Here is a 17173-nt window from a genome sequence, read left to right as displayed (position 1 = left end):
TTCACACACACAGACACACACACATTCACACACACACACACACACACACCGGGCTTTTTATTATTTAACCTAAATAAAACCGTTTCAGGTCGATGCTCTTGAGGCCGGAAACAAATGGCCGCTTCAGTGGCGGTAACCAGCAGAAACAAAAAGGCGCAAAATGTAACTGTACTCACGAGTCCTCACAGTCAGAGATGGCGATGGGGGGCGGGGCAATGGCAAGATGGCGCGTGCAGGAGCACGTGCGATGAACCAAGTACAACAGGTAGTTTCTCCCACGGTCCTCACTCTCTCCCTCTTATGGCAAATATCCTGAATCACACAATTACGCTTAGTAACTAAGCTACAGGCCATTTCATGGTGAAAAACCCACAGTATTTCTGACAGAAGTTAGCAACTGCTAGCTGCAATGCAGAGTGGAAGCCTGCGAGGAGGCCAAGCTAAAGGCTAGCAGCAATTAGCGATTCAGCTCGGGTTTACACATTTAAAATAAACAACAGCACTTAGCACTTTAAAACACATGAATTTACCTCTGGTAGCTTCTGGAGTTCACCCACATCCACCACAGGACGACTCTCCGTCAGTCCTGGAAGTTTTTCCGCTGACTTTCCCACTCGGACGCCCGGAAAAACGCAGCCTCTGAAGGTGCGAACCTGTCGCGCACTTCGGTGACTCTAAGCTCCTCCCACCTGAAGCACGTGCGGACTGGATCGGATGATGTCACATACAAAGATGAGAGAATAAAGAGATGCTGCGCTACTTCACAACAAACGTGGTCTCTTGACTTTCTGACAACCAAAAATATTAGATTTTTAAACTACACCTTTTTATCTCCGACTCTTTTAACTGCACATGAAAGTACAGTTTAACATTTTATAATCAACCATTTTTAAAACATATTTACCTTCATAAACTTTTATTTATTACAACACAAACATTTTAACCTCTGTATATGAATGAATGAATGAAGGAATGGATATAACAGCCACGGGGCCACAAACATATTCTGTGTCCTCCAGGAACTTTTGTACCCTCTCAAGAACCGTTGTAGGAAGTCATTTGTAGGAACCAGGCTCTCACCTGGTTCCTAGTGGCCAATCAGGGAACTTCCCTGGAACTGGTGCCACCAGGAACCAGGTGACATCAATCGCTCCTCGTTTAGACCTGACTGAGTAAATTATTCAGCCTTTCCAGACACACCTACAAACAGTATATAGTTAACAAACAACACAACTGAACAACTCTACAGCAACACATTTTATTAAAAAGGAAACACAAACACTGAAACAAATGTTTGTACGCTGGTTTCAGGGCCTGTACGATATGAAAGGGTGAATATGTGAAAGTGTTGGGTTATTGAAGATACATGCAGACAGAAGAGCCTTGACTTTAAATTAGGCTGTTCCAGTACATATGATAGTTTGGGTCAAAATATGATCATTTTAAAGCAAAACTACAACAGTTCTTGGTTTCCCATGTGAACCTTCTTCCTCCTAAGTCCTGTTCACACTAGTGAACACACTGGGACCAGTTCTACCTGGGACCTGGTCCCGTGGTTCAGATATCGCCCCCTACGTCTGAGTTCATGAGGATAAACAAACTGAATGTGTTCATAGTTGTGTCTCTGCTGCAGGTTTACACTTTGTGACAGGTTTAGTTACTTTGGAAGAAGTGGCCGAGGACGTGTCAGTGTTTAAAGCAGATGAACACATGAATGGTGGCGTTAACGGGTTCATCCTGGTCTGAATGGGTGAACGTGTCTTTGCTCATTAACATCTGTCCACACTTTGATTCATCAAACATCTTCAGGACGAGACAAGAGACAAGAGACAAGAGACAGAACAAAGACCAGAAACAGTAAAAACTCGCCCTGATTCTCTGTGGATCAGTTTTATCTCAGGAAACTGTGTTACCACAAACAGGGTTCAGGTCATTTAAGATCAAACTTTTACTTTTATAAAATGTAGACATGGATGTTTAACGTGGTGTTAAGATCACAGAAAACCTCCGACATTATTGCAGACGACCAGAGGTCCACGGTGAGAGTCCCTGTTAGAACATGGCTTTAACCCGTATGAACGGGGGCAGCGACGGATTAGTGAGGAGAGAGTGTCACAAAAACAACATTAAACACATTAAACCTGCTCTGACACAAGTGAATCTTCATGAAAACTGCAGGAAATTCAGTCTTATTGAGTTAAAGATGTTCTCAGTGATGTTAAATTAACAAACATTTCTCCGTCTGCATCTCAACGTTCGATGATTCACAAAAGGCAACAACACAACAACACACGTCACATTCTCGTCATATATCTGATGTGTCCTCAGGACGTCACATGTGATGTATTTCAGAGATTACAGTTGTCATTGTAGCTATACTGCTTTGCTTTAACTACACAGACAGAGGAATGAATCCGGTCGATAGGACGGGACGTCAGATAAGACGTCAGATAAGACGTCAGATAAGACGCCCTACGTTTCAGCAGACATCAGGTTTTTACATATGATGCTGATTTTTGACATGTTCAGTCCGTACATTAGCGGATTGAAGAGCGGCTGACATGTCAGGAAATATAAAGACAAGAATATTCTCAGCATGTTGGGGACATTGTTCATGTTAAATCTGCTCTGTAATATTTCAAAGAAGCAGCCGAAGGAGAAGTTGAGCAGCGAGGCCAGGTGAGGTGTGCAGGTGCTGACGGCTTTTTGCCTCGTCTGCTTAGAGCCAGAGAAACAGATTCTAAGGATCTTCATGTAGGTGTAAAAAATAAGAGACACGGGGCATAAGATGGTAAGAGACGTGGCAACGAGTCCATAGATGTTATTGACTGTTGTGTCGTAGCAGGAGAGTTTAACGATGGAGTAGTTGTCACAGTAGACTTTGTTGATGATGTTTCCACAAAGCTGCAGAGGAACGATTAAAGAAATCAAAACAGAGATGGAAAGAAATGGGGACAACCAGCTCAGAGCAACGAGCACAGCGACCTTGGATGTGGTCATGCGTGAATGATACTGCAGAGGGCAGCAGATAGCCAGGTACCGGTCATACGACATGACGGCTAAGTTTGCAAACTCCACACAACCGTAAGAATAAACCACAAAAACCTGCAGGAAACAGAGCGGAGCAGGAACCGTGTGGAGGTCTGAGAGGATCTGGACCAGGAGGAACGGGAACAAGCCTGTGCTGCCATACAACTCATTAACAAACAGGCTGCACAGGAACATGTACATAGGCTCATGTAAGCTCCTGTTTGTGCAGATCAGCAGCATCACAGCCACGTTAGCAGCAACAATCAGGACGTACAGCAGCAGGACGACCAGGAACAAGAAATATCTCAAAACCCCAACGTCTAAGTAGGCGCTGAATGTGAAGAGTGAAACCTGAGAGGAGTTCATCACGATCCTCGTTCAACCAGGACGATATCAGCTCTGATCAGATCCGTCTCCACAGACACAGCTTCACGTCTCAGTCATTCACTTCAACACAAACTTCCATCTCACAGTCAGCAGAGAAACAAACACAGGTCATCACACTGTTGTGTTCAGATCCCCCCCGACTGAACTCAGTCTGTTATTTCTGCTTCTTCAGGTCAGTTCCCGCCCACAGATGATGACCTCATCATCAAAGGCCCAGCCATGTTTCTGCCGACGCTCCGGAGAAGTGAGGACAACGCAAAGGCAGATTTAAATAAACATGGAGTCAGTAAATGAGGATCATGTAGTTTATGATGTTTCTGCACCAACCAGTGAAAACCAACAACCAACGATGCAACTCATCGTTTTGTCTGAATCAAAGCTTAAACATGAAAGCTGAGCTGTTTCTGGTGAAAGCAGCTCCTTGGTGATTGTGCTGGTCACCATCATTCATTGGCTCGTTTCATTTAAACCACGATATCAGAACTCATTCAGGTCCCGTTTCCTATAGATATGGAAGGATCATTAACGTCTGGTGCATCTCGCCCTCAGTGCGTCGATCTGCTGCCACTGATGCTGACGGGCATCGATGCCATGATGGACTGTGTATATCAACACCTCCACAGCAGACCAGGAGGACCGATGGCGTCAGCTCCAGACTCTCTAAGTCCTGTTCTGTGTGGAGCAGGTCTTCAACCGGAGCCTCGAGCTGAAGCTGCTGCCACAGATCTGGAAGATCCGGTGCCTTAAACATGGCCCCCTAAAGGCCTCAGCAGCTCCAGACCGGAGGAGCCAACATCCCACCTGGAGGAGTCGGAGGAGTCGGGGGAGTCAGAGGATTCGGAAGAGTTGGAGGAAAATCAATGTTGCAAAATGAACCAGACTCCACAAAGTCCATAAATGAAATAAAGATCATCTGACCAACAACACAAATACTTTACTGATTAATAAATGAGTCACTGAAGCAGATGTTGAATAAATAATGATGTGCAGATTATTATTATCTGGCAGACGGACGGTTTGAGCCTGTAGTTGGAATGAGAGTTGGAGGCTGATGATGAAGTGTGTCTCTTCACGTATCTGATTCATTTTGTAGTTTTATTGTGATGTGGGTGCAGTCACATGTCATCTTATCTTCAACCTCTTATCCTCACTAAGGTCGCCTGTTTAACCTGGATCAGGTCTGAACTAAGAGTCAACGTGAGTCAGAGAATCAGAGGAAAGATTCAAACTCATTTAAGTTGTTCCCTGTTAAAACCTTTGGGTGGTTTTATCATGTAAATGTCTGGACCTTCATGACCAGATCAGATAAATAAGATCAGGTAATGAAATCGTCCTTCGTTCCTTCATGTGTTCATCGTGTTGGAGCTTCAGCCTCCAGCTCAGCTTTTACATGACTCACATCATTTTCTGGTACTTGTTTCAATCTTTAGGCATTTTAAATATTTAAAAAAACTTTATGATTTTTTGAATAAACTCTCCAGTGCAACAACACAATAAGTGCCAGTTCAAACTTTAATTTTTACATCTCATCCCTGTGACAAGCAAACATATTATAACAGAACATGTGTTTGTACATCTTTCTGATTTTTGACATTTTCATCCCGTACATGATGGGATTCAGAAGAGGCTGAATGAGGAGGAAATACAGAGAGAGAATGATCCTCATCAAACTGGGCACACGGCTCATATCAAACCTGCTCTGGAGAATCTCAAAGCAGCAGCCGAAAGAGAAGTTCCAGAGTGATACGAGGTGAGGCATGCAGGTACTCAGAGCTTTCTGACGGGTTTGTCCAGAGCCAGAGAAACACACTCTGAGGATCTTCATGTAGGAGAAGAGGATGGGAAGCAGAGGGACTAGAACTGTGAGGACGGTACCAAAGAGTCCAAAGATGTTATTCACTTCGGCACCAGAACAGGCCAACTTCACCACCAGGTAGTTGTGACAATACAAACTGTTTATGATGTTTCCACAAAGAGGCAAACGGATGTTTAAGGATAAAGTAATTAAGAATTTGACAAAAGAGTAAAACCATATCAGCCCAATTAAGATAAGCGCTTTGTTATACGTCATACGTGTGTTATACTGCAGAGGACAGCAGATGGCCAGGTACCGGTCATAAGACATGACGGCTAAATTACAGAACTCTACGTGAGCATAAGTATAGAGACAGTAAATCTGCAGGAAACAGAGCGGAGCAGGAACCGTGTGGAGGTCTGAGAGGATCTGGACCAGGAGGAACGGGAACAAGCCTGTGCTGCCATACAGCTCATTCACAAACAGGCTGCACAGGAACATGTACATAGGTTCATGTAAGCTCCTGTTCACACAGATCAGCAGCACCAGAGACATGTTGACTACAACTATAACAACGTACAGCAAAGCAGTCAACGTGAAATAAAAGTACCTCAGATTTCCTAAATGAACGTACGCGCTAAGAACGAAGTAGGATAAAGTTGAATTGACCATGTTTCTAGTTTGAGGTAAAAGAACAGTTTGCAAATTATATAAATATTTGTTTGTCATTTCTATGAATAATGAATCATTTCTCTGACACACACGTGTAGTTTACATCTTAGTCGAGCTTCACCTTGTTTCACTTTTTACTTTTTCTGTCAAATATTCAAATTTAAAGTAAAAGGAGTCGACAATCAGCATGAACTCACCATTCACTCCCCACCTTAAATAATGTGAAGGACTTTCTGTCACACCTTTCTCTGCAGCAAACCACTGCCTGACTGACGCGCACCTTCAGCTCCGTCTCCTTATTTATACGCTCCATAGTGATTCCCTGTAGAACCCTGTAGAACCCTGTAGAACAGCGTCCATACATCATTAATTTAAGGTTAAACACATATGCAGACTTTGGGGTTCTTACTGCTCAAACAGTTACTTAGTCCATAGAAATGTGTTGATCCAAGAGGCTGTTTAACATTTAGATTTTTTCATATAATGTCACGTATAATGTTGCTTCTCTGCTGTGTTAACACGTATGTCCAAATTTCTTTTTTCATACCTGCTTTTTGACTGACATCCTTACATTTTAAATAGATTGCGTCTTAAAGCATCGTTCCATCAGTCGTATGAAAACCGAACGTGTCAGTTGCTGGGGTAGAATGCGGACATGTTGTATAGATACGTGTTTTTTATCAGACAGCGCCGAGATGTTTTTTTATTACCTGCATCATAAAAGTAATTTTCTAAATCTTTAGCCCCCCAGCATAAATGTCTAAGTCCTTTTTAAACATGTAGTACTGCTGATGCTGATAAGACTAAAATCTGCAGCGTTATTGTAGTTGTTGTGTATTTTTGCACTAGCAGGTAATGTTTATGTTACGTTCAGCAGTGGGACCAGTACCAGTAGAAGAAGCCTTAGTCATTTATTGATATGCTTTTTCAATTTCAATAAAAAACACCAATGTGCTGCTAAAACTTGTGTTTTTCCTTGTTTCCCAAAAATGTTCAAACAGGTCTTATGTTGATGATACTGTGATATATGACACTGTAAAAGTTGAGGCAGGGCAGTGAAACGAGTCACTATTAATTCACTATTATTCACTGTTAGCACTAGCAACAGGACTCAAATCCGTGACGTAGTGGAGGACAAAAAATGCAATGCAATGTGGGCTTGGGAACCATCTGCTGAAGACCAGCCGGGTAGAACCAGAGAAGAGAGAGAGAGAAGAAGAACAGGAGAACAGAAACATCCTTTCTCAGAGTGATGCAGAAAAACTAGTTGATGCATTTGTGTCTTCCAGGCTGGATTATTGTAACTCGTTACTGTCTGGCTCCAAATACTCTTTAAAAAGCCTCCAACTGATTCAAAACGCTGCAGCAAGAGCACTGACAGGAATTAGCAAGAGAGATCATATTACTCCAGTATTAGCTTCTCTTCATTGGCTCCCTTTAAAATCTAGAATTGAATTTAAAATCCTCCTCCTTACATACAAGGCCCTGAAAGGCCGAGCTCCATCATATCTGAAAGACCTCATAGAACCAACTGTCCCAACAGATCACTACCATCTCTAAGTGCAGGTCTGCTTGTGGTTCCTAGAGGTTCTAAAAGTAGAATGGGAGGTAGAACCCATGGATATTTTATTGGTAAAAGCATGTGAGCTTTTAATATTTTGTTGAGTATTTTATTTACATATTCAGAGATAGTGGGTAACACTTTCTATGAAGGTTGTATTTATAATGCCCTATGAATGCACTCATAATGTTTTATAAGGTGTCTATAAAGCATTATAATGGTCATTCAATAAAGGCGGACATTTCTAGCGATTGGTGCCTGCCGATTTGAGAAAAATCGGCAGACACCAAACAATAGATTAATTTTCGTGACAGTTTCACATCCACTGTGACACCGGGTTGGCATTTAACTGCTTCTTTATACAGGATCGCTAGAAATGTCCTCATTTATTGAATGCCGTCAGATATTATTTTGATATCGTTTTTATTTATATTATTATTATTGTAGAAATGTCATTCCTTAGTCCATGACCCCTGACCTCTGACCCCACCCACCCACCTCCGTCCCAGCTCCTCCCACTGTCGTAAAGCATTGACTGTATGTACTAGTCGTAAAGCGTCTTTTCTTTCCTTTCTCCTCTGAGTCCTCTCCAGGACAGGTAGGTTGTCTCTCTGTCCTGCTAGTGTTTTGTGAGCTAATGCCTTACTTTGCTTACATGAAACACATCGTTTACATATTAAAGCAATGATTTCGAATGGTTTCAATCATTAAACGCAAGAAAATGAAAACGATCTAATTTGTGAGTTAAAACTAGCCGTGTCTGGTAACTTTCGTCTAGCTAGCTTAAGTCACCTACGGGTAAGGCTGCTTTAAACAAAAAAAACCTGATCTGCTTATGTGTTTTCATTCAAACCTTTCTGCATAAAAACAAACCCAGCTAGAGCACTAAAGATTTGCCTCTGTTCTTCTTGTAGTTGCTGTCAAACCATCTCCTGACCTCTGACCCTGAATCACGTCACCAACCCAAAGGCACTTTTAAGAGCCACATCTCTAGGACCACGCCGTGCCACTTTTGTGGCCTGTTTCACGTGTTTCATGTGTTTGTGTAATGTGCTCAGAGCATTGATAATCATTCTGATTATGTGTGTTGGTTTAAATGAAAATAAAGTGAACTAAATACATTCCTTTTGTCTTTACTGTCCAGGCTCTCATTTCATTGTGCCTCATATTTGTTTATAATAGTCTTATATCCACAACACCTCATTTGCACTAATTTACCTAAAGCTGACAAATAACACCTTTGATATTAACATTGTGCATATGGGGTAAAGATGCCTAGACTCGGGACTTAGTTCATTGCACCTTTTAATTACTCATAGTAACTTATATCTGTTAATAATAGTGTCATATTCTTGTCACTTTACTTAGCGCTGAAAAATAGCACTTATGATATTGCATAGCTGTTTATAACAGTGTGCTGTAGGGAGATGTATAGAATTATTATAACTTTATTACATATACTTATAACTACAGACATAAAGCACTGTAGGCGAAGTCAAAAGTCATTATGCATCACTATACACATTTAGCAAAGCAAAGTAGTTATGATGCATTATAAAACTAACAAGTGACTAGGCAGATATTGACATATTTATAATGCACTATTCAGATTAAAATTATAATCATTCATAACCAGTTTCATAATGCATCATGAAGTTGGTTATAACGACTTGTGAATATGTATAGATGGTAATAATGACCATTATAATGCTTTATAGACACCTTATAAAACATTATGAGTGCATTCATAGGGCATTATAAATACAACCTTCATAGAAAGTGTTACCAGATAGTGTTATAGAGTTCATTGTTTATTACGCATAAAATAAGATTCGATTGCACTGATTACTAAAATTGCAATTGTTCCTTGTAACAACCCAGCAATTTAACACAGACTACATCCTTGTAGGTTTTTCGTAATATAGACATTTGTGTTCCGTACATGATCGGATTCAAAAGAGGCTGAATTATAACAAAATACAGGGAGAGAATGATACTCAACAAACTGGGCACACCGCTCATATCAAACCTGCTCTGGAGAATCTCAAAGCAGCAGCCGAAAGAAAAGTTCAAGAGTGATACGAGGTGAGGCGTGCAGGTACTCAGAGCTTTCTGACGGGTTTGTCCAGAGCCAGAGAAACACACTCTGAGGATCTTCATGTAGGAGAAGAGGATGGGAACAAGAGGGACAACAATAGAAATGAAAATACCAAAGAGACCATAAATGTTATTCACCTTAACGTCAGAACAGGCCAATTTAACAACAAGGTAATTACGGCAGAACAAGCTGTTTAGGGAGTTTTCACAAAATGACAAACGAAGGTTTAAGGATAAAGTGATGAGAAATTTAACATGTGAGTATAACCATAGAGCAATAATCAGGACAGTGACATGGTTTGTTGTCATACGAGCATTATATTGTAGAGGACAACAGATAGCAAGGTACCGGTCATAAGACATGACGGCTAAATTACAAAACTCAGTACTGGCATAAGTATAGAGACAGTAAATCTGCAGAAAACAGAGCGGAGCAGGAACCGTGTGGAGGTCTGACAGGATCTGGATCAGGAGGAACGGGAACAAGCCTGTGCTGCCATACAGCTCATTAACAAACAGGCTGCACAGGAACATGTACATGGGCTCATGTAAGCTCCTGTTCACACAGATCAGCAGCACCAGAGACATGTTGACTACAACTATAACAACATACAGCAAAGCAGTTATCATGAAACACAAATATCTTAAGTGTCCGATCTGCAAATAAGCTCCGAGAATAAAATAAGATAAAGATAAAGTTGAATTTGACATTGTTCTTGAGTTAGTTATCACAATAGGTGAACTGTGCAAATAATGAAAACGTTTCTCTTCACGTAGCCTAAAATAAATCACCAGTTTCATTTAAAGTTGTCATTTTAAAAAAACGGTTCATTACAGCAGATGATTTTAGGGCTGTATTCTATATTCTGACGCCTTTCTGACACTGCTTCACTTCCTCTTATTTTAACACGTTATTTCTATCAGAGTATGAGACTAAATCCAGAAACCAAAGAACCTTTAAACAGAAATCTGTTCTGGATATTTCACCTGGTCTGCAGAGTGCGACCATCACCTCCAGCTGTGGATGGCAAGAACCACTGATGTTTTATACCTTTTCCAAGTCCAGGCCTGTCCTACATCATCATCCGGTGTAACATTAAGACACTTTAAGTCTCTTGTGAGTTCCTCAAGACATACAACTCTCTGCACAAAGATTGTTGTTAGCATCAGCCTCTGAGGATCAAAGCAGTCACAACCATAATTCTGCAGAACTTCAGGACTGGAACCATTTCAGTCTCTTTCTACAGGACTATTCAACCGTCTCAAACATGAACGGAGAAATTATCTGTTGACATCAGAACTGTTTCAGTATCAGGATGTAAACATGTTTTCTTCTCACCAATTTTGATTACGAGCAACAACAACGGCAGCCTCAACAACTCCTGTATCCATCGTCATAGCAATGGGCGGATGGTTGCACCCCGAGGTTCTGGCTGTGCTTGATGCATTATTACTTTTGGCCAAGACTTCAATCTCTTCACTCACCTGGCTGTGTTTACTATATCAGCTCTAATTCTACAGTAAATCTCCTACTCAGATTGCCCCTCCGGCTCGTTGTAGTTGAACAGCCAGAGATTTTGGCTGGTATGTTAGTTTTGAGGGGGTTGTTCTTTGTTCTAGGCCGTCATGGTGCCAAGAGCACCGATGAACAATCTGATGTTCGAACATGGTGTTAGTTACCACTAGAGTTCAGATCAGTCAGGCCATTCCTCCCAATCACACCCCTCCAGGTCACGCTGTCATTGCCCACGTGAGCGTTGAAGTCCCCCAGAAGGACAATGGAGTCCCCAGTTGGGACCAACCTAGGGCCTCCAAAAAGGGCGGGCACTCTGAACTGCTGTCTGGTGCATAAGTGCAAACAACAGTCAGGACCCATTCCCCAACCCAAAGGTGCAAGGAAGAAACCCTTTCGTCCACCTGGGAGAACCCCAACATGCAGATCCCTCTCAAGGGCCTGGTTTCCAGAGCCAACGCTATGTGTGATGCCAAAGAGGTGACGTTCCATGTTCCAAGAGCCAGTTTCCATAACAGAGGTTTAGACCACCTTGGTCCCCACTGTGGTCCACCACCCAATCCACACAGCACCGGACACTTCCTGCTCACCCTGTGGGTGGTGGGCCCCCAGGGAGGCACGCCCATGTATCCGACTCAGGCCCTATGGGCATAGGCCTGGCCACGCGGCGTTCGCCCAGCAGCTCCAGCCCCAGGCCTGGCTCCAGAGTGGGGCTCCCGTGGCCCTCGGGGCCGGGTACACATTCTCTTTGTGTTTTTCCTCATTCAGGTTCTTCACCTGACCCTTCACCTAGGACAAATCTGCCTTGGGAGACCCTACCAGGGGCAACATGCATTGGACAGCACAGCCCCTGGGTCATTAGGGCACTCAAACTCCTCCACCACGATAAGGTGACGGTTCAAGGAGGAGGACTTGTGCATATGAAGCTTAAATTTGACAAAGTGGTCCTGACTGAACTAATGTCAAACTGCCCATGTTAAGGCTCTGAGATCTCTTCTGTCTGGACCAAAAAGTTGCACATAAATGTACCACAACTAATAGGAGGTATAGATGGAGAAGATGGAGGTATAGATGGATGGAGGTATAGGGACATGGGCAGCCACATAGGGCCAAAAAAAAAATCAATAAATTGAAATCCAAACATTGGTTCCATTTGTGTGGTGGGTTTTCTGTCCCATCAGTATGATATGATTTGACTTCATCAGTTAAAGTGGTGGTGAGGAAGCGAGTATCACATATTAAACCTCTGCAGGCAACTGGTGTCTGAAATTAGATGAAACCACGAAACAATTAATTTATTCTACTGTTTACATCATTTCACTGATAGAATTTTCTGAATTGCGTTGAATACTAAAGTTAACACTGAAGTGGAGTGTTTTTGGTTTACACCTGACTCTTGGCTGATGGATGTAGTGATTCATTAACACCATGAAGACGAAGAGGTCAAAGATGAATAAAGACGTCTAAGAGATTTTTTCATTTAGGTGGAGTACAGAGGGTTGAAGGAACCTTCACGAACATAGACTTAAGGTCAATACAAGTCCCTCCCTTCGCAGGCCTCCACTCTGTCTTAGAATTCAGTTTAAGTTTTATTGCTGGTTTTAGGCCACGTCCACATGAAACCAAAACAATCTTTTTTCCTGAACGTGCAAGACTTCGGGGTTTCACCTAAAAATCGTATTCATGTGAGTCTGATTGTCTGAGCTCCTACACTGCCTCACTCCATCCAGAGTCCTGAGCTCAACAAACTGCTGCTGGACGCCCAGAGATCCAGGTGTGTTCTCAGTGTGATAGACTGACCCTCATTTAGAACCTGTGTCTGTTACTACTGAACAATAATCCAAGTCCAGCTCTAAAACCACAGCTTCAAACAATGACTGAAAAGTTTTTATGAATATTTCTGTGATAATAAACATGGTTGTGTTGTGGAGGCGTTGTTCTGCTTCTTTAATCCTAAAACCCTAAAACCAATAATAAATGAATTGTGCTGTTAAAGGTCCATATTAATTAAAGTACTGGTTTAATGTCCAACATCTCATGTATTTAAACATTTGTGTAAACATTTTGTGACATATGATGGTTCTCGGGTTCCTGAGTGTTGGAATACATGTGGATTTATTAGATTATAATCATCACCATAAATAATTTATATTAACATGGTTTAATTTGAACATATCAACTTTCACAGGGGTTCCATTCGGTTTTTTGATCAGTGCATTTTCCTCAGAACTTCTTTTGAAGAATTCACTTTATTTTTTCACTGACCAGACATAACAGAACATGTGTTTATAAATTTTTCTGAGTTTTGACATTTGTATCCCGTACATGATGGGATTCAGAAGAGGCTGAATGAGGAGGAAATACAGAGAGAGAATGAGTCTCGGTAAACTGGGCACACGGCTCATATCAAACTTGCTCTGGAGAATCTCAAAGCAGCAGCCGAAAGAAAAGTTCAAGAGTGATACGAGGTGAGGCGTGCAGGTACTCAGAGCTTTCTGACGGGTTTGTCCAGAGCCAGAGAAACACACTCTGAGGATCTTCATGTAGGAGAAGAGGATGGGAACAAGAGGGATTAAGACAGTGAGGACGATACCAAAGAGTCCGTAGATGTTGTTAACCTGAGGATCAGAACACGCCAACTTAGCAACCAGATAGTTGTGACAATACAAACTGTTTATGATGTTTCCACAAAATGACAAGCGGATGTTTAAGGATAAAGTAATGAGAAATTTCACAAAAGAGTAAATCCATACAGCAATAATGAGGACAGCAACATGCCAGGACGTCATCAATGCGTGATACTGCAGAGGACAACAGATAGCCAGGTATCGGTCGTAAGACATGACAGCTAGGTTTAAAAATTCAACACTTCCATAAGTATAAATGCAGAAGATCTGGAGGAAACAGAACGACACAGGAACCGTGTGGAGGTCTGAGAGGATCTGGACCAGGAGGAACGGGAACAAGCCTGTGCTGCCATACAGCTCATTAACAAACAGGCTGCACAGGAACATGTACATGGGCTCATGTAAGCTCCTGTTCACACAGATCAGCAGCACCAGAGACATGTTGACTACAACTACCAGGACGTAAAGCAAAGCAGTTATCATGAAACACAAATATCTTAAGTGTCCGATCTGCAAATAAGCTCCGAGAATAAAATAAGATAAAGTTAAAGTTGAATTTGACATTGTTCTTGAGTTAGTTATCAAAGTAGGTGAACTGTGCAAATAATGAAAACGTTTCTCTTCACGTAGCCTAAAATAAATCACCAGTTTCATTTAAAGTTGTCATTTTGAAAAACGGTTCAATATTATTTTGTTAGATATCAGCACTGCAGTGATCTGGATGTTTCACCTGTTGCTCTGCAGACGTCTGCAGCCACCTCTATCTGTCCTTGCAACAGCTGATGTTTAAACCTTTTCAGGGTGGAGGCCAGTCCCACTTCATCCTCAGGTGACATCGATTCTCACTCACTGACCAGCGAGAATTAAACTAGAGTGAAGTTTCCAAACATACACTGTATTAAAGGTTTACATGGTGTTGGCGTCTTAAACCTCTTCTACGAATACACTGAGTTCAGAAGTTACAGATCATCCTTTATGTTTTAGTGTCAGTTTAACCAGATGATTTGTTTCATCTGGTTAAACTGAATAAATAGAACTGGGTATCATCTGCATAGAGATGGACGTTTATCCAGTATTATCAGATAACGTCACCTAAGGGAAGAAATATGTGCTTTAACAGAACATATACTAACTTTACAGTAAAATGAGATATGATACAGTCTGATGAAATATGATTTGATACAATAAGGTGATATGATATATGATATAAATAATAATAATAATAATATTTATAAAGCGCTTTCAATCAAGTACAAGTTAAGTACAATAGCAGTTAAACAAATTCTGTGATGCCATAAGATACAATGTTTGATACAATATAATAAAGTACGATACGATAGGATGAAATATGATGTGAAATGTGATGTGATACGATTCCAGGATATTATAGGATACATGACAGTGAAATGAGATGAACTTAGATGTATTATGTCATGAGAGGAGATATGACACCAGGTCTTACATGAAGGACGGACTAACTCAAGTTTGATCGTATTCTGTTCAAAGCTCCTTTCTTGAACTTTAAGAGTTTTAGAGACAGAATTTATAATCGTAGCAGATTTGAGTGATATTAATATTATTAATGGTGAAGGAGGTGTGATGGTGTTGGTCTCTTTAAAGGACTGATCTACAGTAGCAGGAAGGACGAGGGCCTTTTTTGTCATTCTGAGAACAGAGACCCCAACTAAAAGCCACATTTAAATAACTCTTATGAAACCAAAAAGCACCCTTAAAGTAAAAAATATGTACAAGAAAAAGTAAATACTGTAACGATGAACATGAAGTTTGTTCTGCTTTAGTTTCAGATGATGAAATAAAGTTTATTCCACCATGAGTTGAGTTCACGGTTCAAAGCTTTAGTTTAGAATTCATTTGGAAGCTGTTTACTGGCCAAAAGGTTCCAATGGAAACATAATTCCTGCCGGTGTGTCCGTCCGGAGCTGGTAGAGATGTGTCTGAGGGGAGGTGATTACAGTCCTCAGGTCTCTGTGGACTTCACTGATTGGTCTCTGGTTAACGCCTCACTCTGTAATTTGCTTCACAGGGAATTAATGGAAACTGTGGCGAAAGTAAAGACGCCTCAGGGACAAACATGTTGATGTGGAGAGATGACCACTGACTAGAGGGACATCGCTAACGAGCTCCAGTCATTTAACTTATTAACTGAGGTTTACATTAATTATAGATGAAGTTTGGACAAAAGTTTTATTTCATCACTTTCAAAGTTAAAGTTTGATTTATTGTCAGATCGTCCACATGTGCAGCACATAGAGACGATTAAGAGAATAAACATCTGAGATAAGACAATATAAAATAACAGACCTGTCAAACCATTAAATGTTTAATCAGATTAATCTCAGGTTGATGTGGATTAATTCAGATTAATCAGATTAAATCTCCATGTTTAATCTCTATTGATTTGTTTCATTGTTGATGATCAAACAGACTCCAGGAACAAGAGAATATATCTGCACTGAACGAGTTCATTAAACACCTTCAACAATTTTTTGTCTTTCTTTGTCCACCATGTGTCCATGTTAATGTGTCCCTGTTGCTACAGAGACAAACTAACTTGTGGACATTGTCCAACTAGAGGAGAGCTGACGCTTCTTATTGAGAACAGTCTCTCCCAGTGAACAGTGGCTGCAGGAGTGGACACATATTAGCAGCAGCATTGGCAGCTTGTCTTTGTCTTGGTTTGTCCTGGTTTGTCTCCAGCTGTTAGCCGCGTTAGCCCAAGTGCTAGCAGAATCCCCGGCTAACGTATGCTTGGCTTGGTTCATGTGCTGTTTGAAGCTGGAAAGAAAACTCCTTCCTGCAGAGTGTGATGATACTTTATGTGTCTCCACTGGTCCCTCTTGGTGTCTTTGTCCTCAAATGTCCCATGGAGAGGACCAACGTGCTGTTTAGCGTCTTCCATCTTTATGGGTTGGTTCTGCTGCCTGTCACTACCGGATCAGCTGGTGCTAACGCTAACGCTACTTGGACAAACTGAGACACGTTCACACACGTTCTGCTGCAGATGCTTCATTAATCACATTAATCAGGATGATGATTAATTACAATAACGAGCCCTAATTATAATATAAGAACTAAAGCACCTGACAGACTGACCTGAATAAAGCTGCTGTGCTTTTATGTCTTTATGATTATGTGTCTAGATTATACTTTATAAAAGAACTGCACCTTATAATTCATTCTACTTGTTGCAATGACCATTCTATTCTATTCTATTCTATTCTATTCTATTCTATTCTATTCTACAGCTATTTGTATGACTCATGTTTGGCAAAATGAACCTTAAAAAGACTCAGCGCCCCCTAGTGTTTGGGTGGAGTTGTTCCAGTGGAGAAGACTCAGACCAGAGGAGGCTATGAACATTTGATCAGATCCAATAAACTGAACCAGTCACTAGTTCTGGTAAATATTCTACGTGATATATGACAGATGATGAAGCTCCACAGTTTAACAACATTAAAAAAAAAAAAAAA

The 17173-nt window shown here is 41.3% G+C and overlaps 5 protein-coding genes across 5 annotated transcripts in view; all 5 read right to left on the bottom strand.

Annotated features, from left to right (window-relative positions):
- Positions 1 to 673, bottom strand: part of LOC125013006 (olfactory receptor 52K1-like) — a 41360-nt gene extending 40687 nt beyond the window's left edge. Inside the window, exons 1-2 of the mRNA XM_047593265.1 lie at positions 531 to 673; positions 177 to 312 (exon numbers count right to left, since the gene is read on the bottom strand). The gene's annotated coding sequence lies outside the window, so the exon portion shown is untranslated. The remainder of the gene's footprint in view (positions 1 to 176; positions 313 to 530) is intronic.
- Positions 674 to 1686: 1013 nt separating this feature from the next.
- LOC125013765 (olfactory receptor 49-like) lies at positions 1687 to 3396 on the bottom strand. Its single transcript, XM_047594662.1, is given in 3 exon segments — positions 1687 to 1803; positions 2152 to 2188; positions 2489 to 3396. Coding segments are annotated over 3 exon segments (1062 nt in total).
- A 1540-nt stretch (positions 3397 to 4936) lies between these two features.
- On the bottom strand, positions 4937 to 6115 carry LOC125013763 (olfactory receptor 51G2-like). Its single transcript, XM_047594659.1, has one exon. The coding sequence runs from the start codon at positions 5939 to 5941 to the stop codon at positions 4937 to 4939; it is 1005 nt and encodes a 334-aa protein (XP_047450615.1). The 5' UTR covers positions 5942 to 6115.
- Positions 6116 to 9293: 3178 nt separating this feature from the next.
- Positions 9294 to 10357, bottom strand: LOC125013762 (olfactory receptor 5F1-like). The gene has a single exon (XM_047594658.1). The coding sequence runs from the start codon at positions 10341 to 10343 to the stop codon at positions 9294 to 9296; it is 1050 nt and encodes a 349-aa protein (XP_047450614.1). The 5' UTR covers positions 10344 to 10357.
- Positions 10358 to 13304: 2947 nt separating this feature from the next.
- LOC125013759 (olfactory receptor 2A14-like) lies at positions 13305 to 14785 on the bottom strand. The gene has a single exon (XM_047594655.1). The coding sequence runs from the start codon at positions 14334 to 14336 to the stop codon at positions 13305 to 13307; it is 1032 nt and encodes a 343-aa protein (XP_047450611.1). The 5' UTR covers positions 14337 to 14785.
- Between the last annotated feature and the right edge of the window lie 2388 nt (positions 14786 to 17173).

Source organism: Mugil cephalus, chromosome 9 (assembly GCF_022458985.1).
Source record: "Mugil cephalus isolate CIBA_MC_2020 chromosome 9, CIBA_Mcephalus_1.1, whole genome shotgun sequence".
Classification (NCBI taxonomy): domain Eukaryota; kingdom Metazoa; phylum Chordata; class Actinopteri; order Mugiliformes; family Mugilidae; genus Mugil; species Mugil cephalus.
This window is presented reverse-complemented; position numbering and strand designations above follow the sequence as displayed.

Coding starts and splice junctions, on each gene's coding strand:
- LOC125013762 (XM_047594658.1), bottom strand. CDS start 10,343: ATGAAACTGGTGATTTATTTTAGGCTACGTGAAGAGAAACGTTTTCAT.
- LOC125013763 (XM_047594659.1), bottom strand. CDS start 5,941: ATGACAAACAAATATTTATATAATTTGCAAACTGTTCTTTTACCTCAA.
- LOC125013759 (XM_047594655.1), bottom strand. CDS start 14,336: ATGAAACTGGTGATTTATTTTAGGCTACGTGAAGAGAAACGTTTTCAT.